At 42.3% G+C, this 12,195-nt stretch overlaps 1 protein-coding gene across 6 annotated transcripts in view; it reads right to left on the bottom strand.

Moving 5' to 3' along the window:
• Positions 1–2,018: 2,018 nt before the first annotated feature.
• AGL (amylo-alpha-1,6-glucosidase and 4-alpha-glucanotransferase) overlaps positions 2,019–12,195 on the bottom strand; it is a 171,619-nt gene continuing 161,442 nt past the window's right edge. For all 6 annotated transcript variants that reach the window (XM_077453051.1, XM_077453050.1, XM_077453049.1 and 3 more), the window contains exons 32-34: positions 8,569–8,656; positions 8,355–8,488; positions 2,019–2,821 (exon numbers count right to left, since the gene is read on the bottom strand). In XM_077453051.1, coding sequence (XP_077309177.1) covers positions 2,704–2,821; positions 8,355–8,488; positions 8,569–8,656 — 340 coding nt within the window. In that variant the 3' untranslated portion in view covers positions 2,019–2,703. The remainder of the gene's footprint in view (positions 2,822–8,354; positions 8,489–8,568; positions 8,657–12,195) is intronic.

Raw genomic sequence — 12,195 nt, 5'->3', positions numbered from 1 at the left:
AGAGGGCGAGAGGAGAGGAAGAGAGGGGGAGACAGAGGGCGAGAGAAAGAGAGAGGGGGGGGAGACAGAGGGCGAGGGAGAGAGGGCGAGAGAGAGAGAGAAGAGAGAGAAAGGGAGAGACAGAGAGGGAGAGACAGAGGGCGAGAGAGAGGGCTAGAGAGAAAGTGAGTGAGAGGAAGGGAGGGGGAGAGACAGAGGGCGAGAGAGAAAGGGGAAGGGAGAGAAAGATACATAAAAACAAAAAGCTATCTACAAGCACGCTGCTCTCTCTTCTTTCACATAAAGGCTGAAATAGTTAATCATTTGTTTTTCATGCATTGTGGGCATTTGGGAGGGTCTCCTAAGGTTATCTATAAAAAAAACACTTTAAACGCTTTAACTGCCGAGAAACACCCATAAATGCAGTATGTAAAAGCGGCAAAATGGACCTTTTTAATTGTCTTTTTTTTTTTTTTAACATACAGCATATTTGTTAACTGGTGTTGAGTGTTTTGATAAAGAAGCACAAGCAGCCAAGACAGCTGTACAGAGAGATAAGCTCATCAGTATGCTGCTTATCCTTTTATTATTCAATTACAGGCTGGGAGAAGGACAACTTCTCCTGTGGGTGTAACTTAGAAAACAAATCTCATGTTTTTCTAGACAGGACAATCATGTGTGGTATGACTGTGCAGATTTCAGAACAGGATAGAGAGATGCAAATCTTTTGACTGATAAAACACATCTCTTATATACATTTTCATTTGATCTTAGCAGTTTTCTAAAGTTCAGCATTGAAATGGTTGTAAACCCCAGACATAAAATATGAACAAAGCATTTCCCTTTATAGTGTGTACTTGTTTCAATTAAGAGCACTACATATCACTTTTGTCTGCTGCTTTGTTCCTCTGCTATAAGCATGAATTACATCTGACAAGTTTTCCTGACACCAACAGAAAAATGGTGACGGGGAGGGACCTCCAATTGATTGACAGCCTCAGCTCTGTTTTTTGTGCTGTGTGAAGGGGTGTGCTTCTTCCCACCAATCAGCTGTCAGAGCTCTCTTCACTGAGCTTCCCAGAGTAACTTCAGCTCTCCACCCCCTGTTTTCTAAACTCTCAGACAAGCCTAAAAATTCAGCATTTTGAACACATGTAGAGAGGAAAAGACTGTAGATAAACAGGTACAATGTACGTAAGAGGATTTGTTTCCTCCCTGTGTATCACCTGTGGCGAGTTACCTCACTCAGTATATGTGAGGGTTTACAACCAGTTTAACCACTTAAGGACCGCCCACCACATATACATACTCTATTGTGCAAAATGACCTGTATGTTGTTTTGTGCACGAGATACTGTGGCAGCAGGGAGCCATCGTGTGGATCTGGCAGCCGCGATGTCCGCCGGCCACCCGCGATCACTCCTCAGAGAGGCAGAACAGGGATCTGTCAATGTAAAAGCAGATCAAAGTTCTGACAGGGGAGTACAGTGTGATCGCCTGTTCCTAGTGATGAGGAACAGCGATCTCTCTGTACTCCCAGTCAGTCCATCCTCCCCACACAGTTAGAAACACATTCCTAGGACACACTTAACACCTTGATAGCCCCCTAGTGTGAACCCCTTTTCAGATTTATACATTGATCAGTGAATATTTTTAGCTCTGATCACTGTAATAATGTCACTGGTCCCAAAAAAAGTGCCAAAAGTGTCCGATCTGTTGCAGTTGTTTTTTTAAATATTTTTTTTGGACATGTATTATAGCAGAAAGTAAAAAATATTGTTTTTCGTTCAAAATTGTCAGTCTTTTGTTTATAGCGCAAAAAATAACCGCAGAGGTGATCAAATACCACCAAAAGAAAGCTCTGTTTGTGAGGAAAAAGGGACATCAAAAGGACATTATCTGGGTACAGCAATGCACGCCTGTGCAATTGTCGGTTAAAGTAACGCAGTGCCGTATCACAAAAAATTGCCTGGTCATGAAGAGGGTAAGACCTTCCGGTCCTTAAGTGGTGAAAGACAATAAAAAGTCCAATAAAAACAGTGAGTGTTATATAGTTTTATTGCACAGATATACAGCAGACTGTAAACAAGAAGCCTTGAGCAATGCAGTGCCTCAAACATTCTATTTGTTCTGATCAAACACTTCTGCCATGGCTATAGGAAAACATTGATCTATTGTGATGTAACAGCCTGGGATTAAACAGTTTGTTATTTCCGCCACTACTAGTCCCACCTGACTGCAACTCGTTCTAATCATGCAATTTTAATTTTACAGATAATTTTAAGAAAGTCTGATCCCTATATCACAACACTGACCCTAAGCAACAGACCCAGCAGTGGCCATCTATACACCATTGCTTCCAATGGAACGCCCTAAGCTTCGGGGTCTCTGTGATTTTATTTACATTTATTAAGAAGTGTAAGAAAAGGATAAAACATTGTATACAATGGTGGGCTGTAGATTTTAAATGGTGGCACAAACATGATTATTTAATGACGGCTGAGACAGGTGTAATGTGCAAAGTAAACAAAGCAACTCATATTTGTTTCAGTGACTAAAGCGTTAACAGTTAGTGTCCCTGTTATATGGTTTTCCTATCACAGTAAAGTCACCAGCTAGCAGATATTAAGGGTATCAGTCCTCTTCAACATACAGAAAGATCCTCTTCAGAGGAAAGATACAGAACCATCAATAATTTATTGCTCATACAAGATGACCACTATATCTAAAGGTCATGCAAGACTTCCAGTATTACGGATAGGGACCAGGCCTGCGTCTCGCAGCTGAATGGGCAATATTGCCCATTCTCATTGGTGAGTTCCGGGAGACCTTTCCAGGAGGATCTGTGGGTGAGAATTTAAATTATTACAAAAAGCCAGAGACAGTATTTGTACATAAGATATCAGTCACTTAGTTTGAAACTTATAACATAAAGGGTCATGATGTACCTAATGTTTAGTCTTAAATCAAAAGGGCTTTGGGGCTGATTTACTAAAACTGAGGAGAGCAAAATCAGATGCAGCTGTGCATCGTAGCCAATCAGTTTCTAACGTCAGCTTGTTTAATTACGCTTTGACAATAAAACCTGGAAGCTCATTGGTTATCATGCACAGCTGCACCAGATTTTGCACTCTCCAGTTTTGGTAAATCAACTTCACTGTGTACTAAATGCAACCCACGTCATCATATTACCAGTCATCATTCAGTGAAGAGATGCCACAATAAGCAAAATACTAATGCTCCTAATGCTATATCATAAGCCCTACATCTATATGTTAAGGCAGGATTTTAACAAAATGTACCTTTATCTCTGAGCTCTGTGTAATTTCCTACAGGATAGGCACACACAGCTCCATAGAACATCAGAAGAAATGTCCTGAGCCATTTGCAGCGTAGCTTCCTATCCCTGATTCCTGTATCATCATATTCAAACATTCAATGCAGATTTAGATCTGATTGTTGTCTGCAAAAAACTTCTTACAACTTGTTTTTTTAATAGTATACATTCTGTGCGTTAGAGACAAGGAGGTTGTTTTCTGTTGGTTCATCCCTATGATGGTCCATGACGCCCATTAGGGAATTGGAGGAGGCAGGAGAGGGTTGCAAACATGAAGGCCAGTTTCACTCATGCCCCGTAAACACGATCGGACTATCCGGCAGAAAAACCGCCGGACTTTGCAGCGGAGGTCCGCCGGAATTTCCGAACGAGCGGACTTGCACACACACAACCACACACGAACGAACTTTCCGGTGGACAATCTGCCGGACATCTGGCGGAGGTTCACCGGACTTTCCAAATGAACGGTCTAACCTAAAGTCTGTTCATTTTGAACGTGACTTCCGGTACGATGAGACTAGCGAAGGAAATCAATGTCGCCGCTTCCATCGGCGAGATTGACACCTTGTGAGCTCCGTCGCCTGGTATGGGTTTTAAGGGTAACCCCTACAGCAAAAAAAAAACGGCGTGGGGGTCCCCCCAAAGTCTATACCAGACCCTTATCCGAGCACGCAGCCCGGCCAGTCAGGAAAGGGGGTGGTGACGAGTGAGCACCCCGCCGTCCTGAACCATACCAGGCCACATGCCCTCAACATGGGGGGGGTGGGTGCTTTGGGGAACAAGGGCCTCTTCCCAACAACTCTGGCCATTGGTTTCAGGGTCTGCAGGCGGGGGGCTTATCGGAATCTGGGAGTCCCCTTTAATAAGGGGGCCCACAGATCCTGACCTTCCACCTTATGTGAATGAGTATGGGGTACATCGTACCCCTACCCATTCACCTGAGGGAAAAAGGGTCAATTAAAAAAAACACACTACATAGGTATTTAAAGTAGTTTATTAGCCAGCTCCAGGGGTCTTTTTCTGACTTCGGGGGTCTTCTTCCGACTTCTGCACGCTTTCCGGCCTCTTCTCTCGCTCTCTGGTTCTTCTGCCGGGCTCCTCCATTATCTTCTTCCAGCTCTTTTACTAGCATTGGCCGGTCTTCTCATTCGCCGTAGCAGTCTTCTTCTTCCTTCTTCTCTTCTTACGATGTTGACACGACGCTATCTCCCGATGTAATGCCGGGACGCGTTTCACGGGGACTTATATAGGCATAAGGGGCAGGGTCACCAGGTGAAGTCACCCGGTGAACCCGCCCCTTATGATGTCACAGTCCCAGGGCATGCTTTCCCACCCCCTTTCCTGACCGGCTAGGCTGCGTGCTCGGATAAGGGTCTGGTATGCACTTTGGGGCGTTTTTTCGGCGTAGGTATTGCCCTAAAAACCCATACCAGGCGATGGGGCTCGCAAGGTGTCAATCTCGCCGATGGAAGCGCGACATTGACTTCCTTCACTAGTCCCGTCGTACCTGAAGTCACATTCAAAATGAACGGACTTTAGTCCATGTGTGGGCAAGTCTGTTCATTTTGAAAGTCCGGCGGACTAGCACACAGACAAGCGGATTGTCTGCCGGACAATTTTAAATCAAGTCTTATTTTAAAGTCCGCCGGACTTTTGGGAAGAAAAGGTCAGCTGGAGCCCACACAGAGTCCGCCGGATAGTCCAATCATGTGTACGCAGCAATAGGCTTCAGCTTGTATAAGAGCTGTGTGAACAGCAAGCTTTGACAAAGCATTTGCAGAGCTTTAGCAAGCTTTGTTGAAGCTTTTAACCGCTTGCCGACCAGTGCACGACGATATACGTCGGCACAATGGCATGGCTACACAAATGGGCGTACAGTTAAATCCCCTGTGGGCACATGTGCCGCGTGCTCCGTGACCGCGGGACCTGTGATCGTGTCATGTCGCGGCAGAACAAGGATGCAAACAAGGCATTTCCCCGGTCTGCCTAGTGACATGACAGAGATCTACTGGTCTCTGTCATTGGGAGCAGTGGTTGCTGTCATGTCCTAGGTAGCCCATTCCCCCCCCCCCCCCCCAGTTAGAATCACTCCCTATGACACACTTAACCCCTTGATCGCCCCCTAGTGTTTAACCACTTCCCTGCCAGTGTCATTTATACAGTAATCAGTGCATTTTTATAGCACTGATCGCTGTATAAATGACAATGGTCCCAAAATAGTGTCAAAGGTGTCCACCATAATGTCGCAATCACCATAAAAATCTGAGATCGCTGACATTACTAATAAAAAAAATTAATAAAATGCCATAAATCTATCCTTCATTTAGTAGATGCTATAACTTTTGCACAAACCAATCAATATACACTTATTGTGATTTTTTTTTACCAAAAAAAATGTAGAATAATACAGATCGGCCTAAACTGAAGAAAAAATTTGTTTTTATATATTTTTTTGGGGACATTTATTATAGCAAAAAGTAAAAAATATTTTTTTTCTAAAATTGTTGTTTTCTTGTTTATAGCGCAAAAAATAAAAACCGCAGAGGCGATCAAATACCACCAAAAGAAAGAGCTATTTGTGGGAAAAAAGGACATCAATTTTGTTTTGGGTGCAACATTGCACGGCCGCGCAATTGTCAGTTAAAGCGATGTAGTGCCATATCGCAAAAAGTGCTCTGGTCAGGAAGGGCGTAAATTCTTCCTGGGCTGAAGCTTTTAAAGTACAGGTGGTCCCCGGGTTACAAACAAGATCAGGTCTGTAGGATTGTTCTTAAGTCAAATCTGTTTGTAAGTTGGAACAGGTACATTTTTTAAGTGTAGCTCCAGCCAAAAAAAATATTTTTGAAGCTTTTTGGATAGCATAGGGAATGGTTAACACCCCTGTAACGTTTATTTTGCCGTCTGTACCCCTGTTCAGAAGATTTCACCTCACTTTCTGTCCCAATGACAATTGGATTTTGAACATTTTGGGTTGTTGTGGAAACAAGTCTTGGTGATAAAGCTTTAGTGGAGACACCTTTTTCCCATAACTCTTACAGGAGTGAATTTCCCTTCCTAGGGGTAGGTTTCCGTTCACTTCCTGTTGTCTCTCTCTGTAAGTAGGGGTCGTTTGTAAGTCGGATGTTTGTAACTAGTGGACTGCCTGTAGCATTCACCTTCACTTTTTAAATGTTGAACACAGATTCTAATGGAAGTGCCAATTGCCACTTTGAACAAGCTGCTAGCAGGCTTCAGAACTTCTTGAGGCTGGGTTCACACTGAAGATCGCAGCGGCTCACAGCAGGAGTACGGCGCATCTCCGTTCAGCGCTTCAGGTCCAATTTCAGCCCGAATTTTGGGCTGAATTCAGGCCTGAAAGGGATCAAAAGACACACAGGACTCCTTTGCAATTTGCACCAGAGCCGCTGCGGAGATGTGTGAACTGGCTCCATAGAGAGCTGATCACCATCTCCTGCTATGCGAACTGGATGCGAGGAAAGCGTCCAATTCGCAATAGTGTGAACTCAGCCTAAAGCATGTTGAAAGCCTGCTAGCAGCTTGTTTAAAGTGGCAATCAACACTCTCATTAGGATCTGTGTTTAACATTTATAAACTGAATGATACTTTAAAAGCTTTAATAATGCTTTCTGAAAGCTCCACAAATGCTTTGTCAAAGCTTGCTGTTCACACTGCTCTTATACAAGCTAAAGCCTGTGTGAAACAGTCCTTAGCGTAACGTATGATCAGGACCACATTAGCCTTTGGGTGATCTTAGATCAAGTAGAACCACCTAAATTCAACAATAGTAATCAGTTTGGTTGTTGGGAACTGGGTGTGCTCAAGTTATAGACCAAGTTTATGTCTCAGATTACACCAATGGGACTTCTCATATGATTTGATAGTTTCAAATCGCATGACAAGTTGCACCCTATTGTCCGCAATGGAAGCAGTCAAATAGGTGCAACTCCGACTTCATCTGTGCCGCACTGATTTTGAAAGTAGTTCCCGCACTACTTTTTGCAAGTTCAGGTGCATTTCTTTTATTCACCTCTGGCCTCTGTGTCATGTGCCCTTTGACCGGCAGTGCTGGTCCCTCTAGTTCCACAAATATGGTCGCACATCTATCCCTACATATAGCAGTTGCCTGAATTACCACTACAGGCCTTCAGAAGGAGCAGAGAGCTCTGAGCATGTAGCCTGTTCTTTTCCCAGCCACTTCTTCCTCTACTGGTGATGTCATTTCCGTTGGAGCGTTCCATGCTGGCTGGTGTGTGCTTCTTTTCCATCGCAAGAACCTCCATCGCTTCTCAGGGAGCCTGGACCCGGCGGACTATGCAGGACTGAGGACTTTTGGCGGATGAGCCATTACACGATAAGCTTGTTTTGCTTTTACATTCTTTTTACATTCTGTATGTGTTTTTAACCCCTGTTCCAATAAACCCCCTTGTAGTACTACACATATTACATTTTACTTGTTTAGGCACCAAAGGCCCTAATATACCAGCATCTGTCTCTTAATGCCAAAATCCAATGCACAGTAACCTCATGTAGCAACTGTGAACCTAAAATGACTTTAGGGTCTCTGCCCTGGCATTTATGTCCTCAATTCGGTGTATTCCACTGAGGGTGCAGGTCAGGCTAGGAGTCCACCGTGACTCCAGGTAATCCGCAGAACAAGATGAGAAAAATCTCAGCCACTGCACACCATAGAAAGCCCAGCATGTAATAGGTGATAGCAGCCCCAACCTAACTCTATCCATGTCACACCCCCCACATGTTTTGTCCCACCCACAGGGTTTAGTCATGGAGATAAGCTTACCTCTGTGACTAAATCCCATAATTGGGGCGCAACATGTTGGGGGCATAGGTTGGATGGAATTAGGCTAGGACTGTTATCACCTATTATACGCTAGGCTTGTTTGATGTGCGATGGCTGAGATTTTTCGCTCCTTGTTCTGGTGATTTTGTGTAGCAATTGCTGTAAATAATCTACAGCCAAAGCTAAAAAGATTTCTGGATAGAAATCTGATGTGAACACAACCTCATCTCACTTGCCTCACCTTTCTAGATGTATGTAGTGATGGGACAGAACATTCTTCACTAAAACCACTGTCTTCTGGTATGTTTCATGGTCTATAAGCTTTGCAAAGTGCAGCTTGGCACGCAGAAAATACCCGATGGGCCAGAGCCATTCCTGAAAAAGAAGACACACAATTCACAACTCTGCCCAGCATGGACATATCTCAATGTAAATTCATTTAGCATTGAACTCACTGGTCCTTGGTGGTAATTAAATCCTTTTGCAAGGTTGTAATTATCATTATCCAGGGCGTTGTCATATACTCCACAGTATACCATGTCGCTAAAAAGACAAATAATTCATTAGCGTTCACACAGAGTACAAACAGTGCAATGTGATACATTCTCTGTCAGTTAATTACTACCAAAAGGTATCAAGTACATGAATTCAGGCTTTGACTCTTTCACTCTGCTTCTCCAATTGTTTACTAAATGCATATTTACCGTATTCAACAAATTAGTAGTTGTAAATATGCTAATTAGAAATCTATCATTCCAGGAAAAAAAAGGAGTAACTTTAGAAGGATTTGGTGTATGCACTTTAAGGCTGCTTTCACACTGGGGCGGTATTCAGGCGTTACAGCGCTATAAATAGCGCCTGTGTAACGCCTGAAAAAAACCGGCCCCTTTAACTCCAGTGTGAAAGCCGGAGGGCTTTCACACTGGAGCGATGCGCTGGCAGGACGGTGAAAAAAGTCCTGCCAGCCGCATCTTTGCAGCGGTGAAGGAGCGGTGTATTCACCGCTCCTATACCGCTGCTACCCATTGAAATCAATGGGACACCGCGGCAATACCGCCGGCAAAGCGCCGCTGCAGCGGCGCTTTGCGGGCGGGTTTAACCCCTTTTCGGCCGCTAGCGGGGGTTAAAACCACCCCGCTAGCGCCCGCACACCGCCGCTAAAACGACGGTAAAGCGCCGCTAAAAATAGCGGCGCTTTACCGCCGACGCTGCTCTCGCACCAGTGTGAAAGCAGCCTTAAAGATGAGCTTTGTTGCAGTCAGGACAAAAAAAAAATTTACATTTGTTTTTTTCTTTTAAATCAATAAAATATGCATATTTATGGTATGCAGTCTTCTCTCCAGTCAGCAGACGAGACTCTCCTTTTCACATATTCAGCCATTTCATCTGTGCTGCAAAGAAGCCTATTGTACATAAGAACTAGATTGAGTTATTACAGCAGTGACTCCTCCATTAATACAAGGCTCAGCAAATGGTAGAAATCATACAAAACCAGCTGCAAAGCAAGCTTCTCCTGCTGTGCTCTCTCTTTAGCTAACCCACAGTGCTTTAAAAGTCCTTTGTCATGGATTAAATGTTTATTTGTTAACCTGCTAAGCTCTTTGAATGTACACAGTGTGTCCAGAGAGTGAAGGGTTAGGCACAAGCTTGTCACTGCAGTAGCATCCACAAGCTTGTGCTTGTTTTGCTTAGCCAGCTCATGGCTGTAAAGTAAAAGTGATCTGGGAGGCTATACACATCACTTTTATAGTGTGAGCGCTGTCTAAGGGACCCCTGAGTTCTACATAACGAGTACCTGTCACCTGCCCAATGCAATCAAATGGGGATTTATTAACCCCATTGTAATAGCAATAATGTTAAATTTAAAAAGATTATAATAAAATCAATTTAAAAAAATGGACGTAGCCCCTATTTCCCGGCACACTCCCAAAAATGCGGCACATGGTGCACACATGTATGTACACAGTGACTGCACCACACGTGTAAGGTATTGCCACAAATGTCGAAGTGAAAGCAATAATGCTAGGGCCATAATTCACAGTGAACGCTAAAATGATAAGCACTAAATGCTTTTAAAGTGTCACCGAAGGAGATTTTTGGGTACCCCAGTTTTTCACAAGATCAGTCGCATGCAATTTTAAGACTTGACATATTTGGTGTCTATTTACTTGATGCAATTCTATCTTCTACATTTTATCCCAAAAAAATTGTGCATTATATCGTGCGTGTTTGCACTAAAATTGGATTTATATTATTATTCCCGAAAAAATGTTTGATAAAATGTTGTACAAATAAAAAAATTGCTATCATTATCTTATTATACAGAACCTTTGCTTTCAGAAAATATATAATATTCTGGGGCTTTTAAGTAATTTTATAGCCCAAAATTTAGATTTTTTTTTTTACATGTGTGCAAAAAGAAAAAGAAAATGCTCTAGAGGTGAAGTGGTTAAACAAAGATTGTATCTCTGTGTGACAGGCCATATTTTTGCCTTTTTTCACTAAGAGTAGGGAAGGATGTAGTAAACAGCTTGTGCAAGTCTGTCATCACTGGCCAGGTTGCAAGACATGCACCATAAGTTGCGACACACTACCCGACTTTCTTTTTTTTTTTATATATATATTTTATATATTTTTTTTTATATTTTTCAACAAAAAGACAAACAGAAAAAAGAAAAAAGGCACACATTGTGATAGGTGGCATACATCAGGCGATCTATCCACACACATTGTCACCCATAGAAAAAAACAGGTTGAGGCATGTAAAACAGATAGACTAAAAAAAAAAAAAAAAAGAAAATAAAAACAATGCATATCAGCCACCAAACAATGGAGTATGATTCAGTGCCCCTGTATTACCACAAAAAAATCAGTAGCACTTTTGTTTTTTCTACAGCAGGGATCTGCAATTAGCGGACCTTCAGCTGTTGCAAAACTACAAGTCCCATCATGCCTCTGTCTCTGGGTGTCATGCTTGTGGCTGTCAGAGTCTTGCTATGCCTCATGGGACTTGTAGTTCTGCAACAGCTGGAGGTCCGCTAATTGCATATCCCTGTTCTACAGATCATATACTTTCAGAAAATGTCTAGTTTCAGGGGTCTTTTCAAATTCCTCAAGCTGTAAGTGAAAAATGATAACCTACGAATTTTTTGAGTAAATTGTTTTTATTTACAGTTTTGCATACCCTGTTTCCCCAAAAATTAGACCTAGAGTGATTGTCGGTGATGGCTGCAATATAAGCCCGACCCCCCAAATAAGCCCTAGTTAAAGTCCTTGTAGGTTTTATTTTCAGGGTAGGGCTTATTTTCTGGGAAACGGGGTAGGGCTTATTTGGGGTGTAGGGCTTACATTGCAGCCGTCACCGACAATCACGCTAGGTCTTATTTTCGGGGAAACAGGGTACCTTCTGTTTTCACCATGTCACAAAAAGGTGTAATTTAAAATGTACAAATATTTGTTATTTAATAACTCAATACAGTTTTCACTTTTATATTTGGAAGGAATTTTGTAAATGTTGCCATTTATGAATCAACTAATAATGATTTTAATGTATTTTTAGCGACAATATTGTTTTGATAAACATTTGCGCAAATATTGCAGTGCCTTAAAAATCAGTAGCACCTTTTTTTTATTCTACTGGCATGTGCTTTCATAGAATGTATGGTTTGGGGGTCTTTTACAAATTCTGAAAGCTGTAAGTGAAAAAGGTAAACCTCCAGATTTTGAAAGAAATTTTTGCGTACGCCCGATTTTCACTATTTCTCAAAAAGGCGCAATTTAAAATTTACAAATATTTATTAACTCAATACAGGTTAAGCTTTTATATTTAGTAGGAATTTTGTAAAATTTGCTGTGTTTGTATCTGCGAATATTGATTTTAGTGAAAATATTGCTTTGGTAAACATTTGCGCAAATATCGCGGGGCCTTAAAAATCAGTAGAACCTTCTATACTGGTCCTATGCTTTCAGAAAAATATATGGTTTGGGGGGGGGGGTCATTAACAAACTCTGAAAGCTGTAAGGGAACAATAAAAACCTTGAGATTTTTTGAGAAATGTGGTTATTTACTTACATTTTTGCAT

The sequence above is a fragment of the Lithobates pipiens genome, unplaced genomic scaffold, assembly GCF_037356315.1.
Source record: "Lithobates pipiens isolate NorthernLeopardFrog02 unplaced genomic scaffold, aLitPip1_a1.2 Scaffold_23, whole genome shotgun sequence".
NCBI lineage: Eukaryota > Metazoa > Chordata > Amphibia > Anura > Ranidae > Lithobates > Lithobates pipiens.
This window is presented reverse-complemented; position numbering and strand designations above follow the sequence as displayed.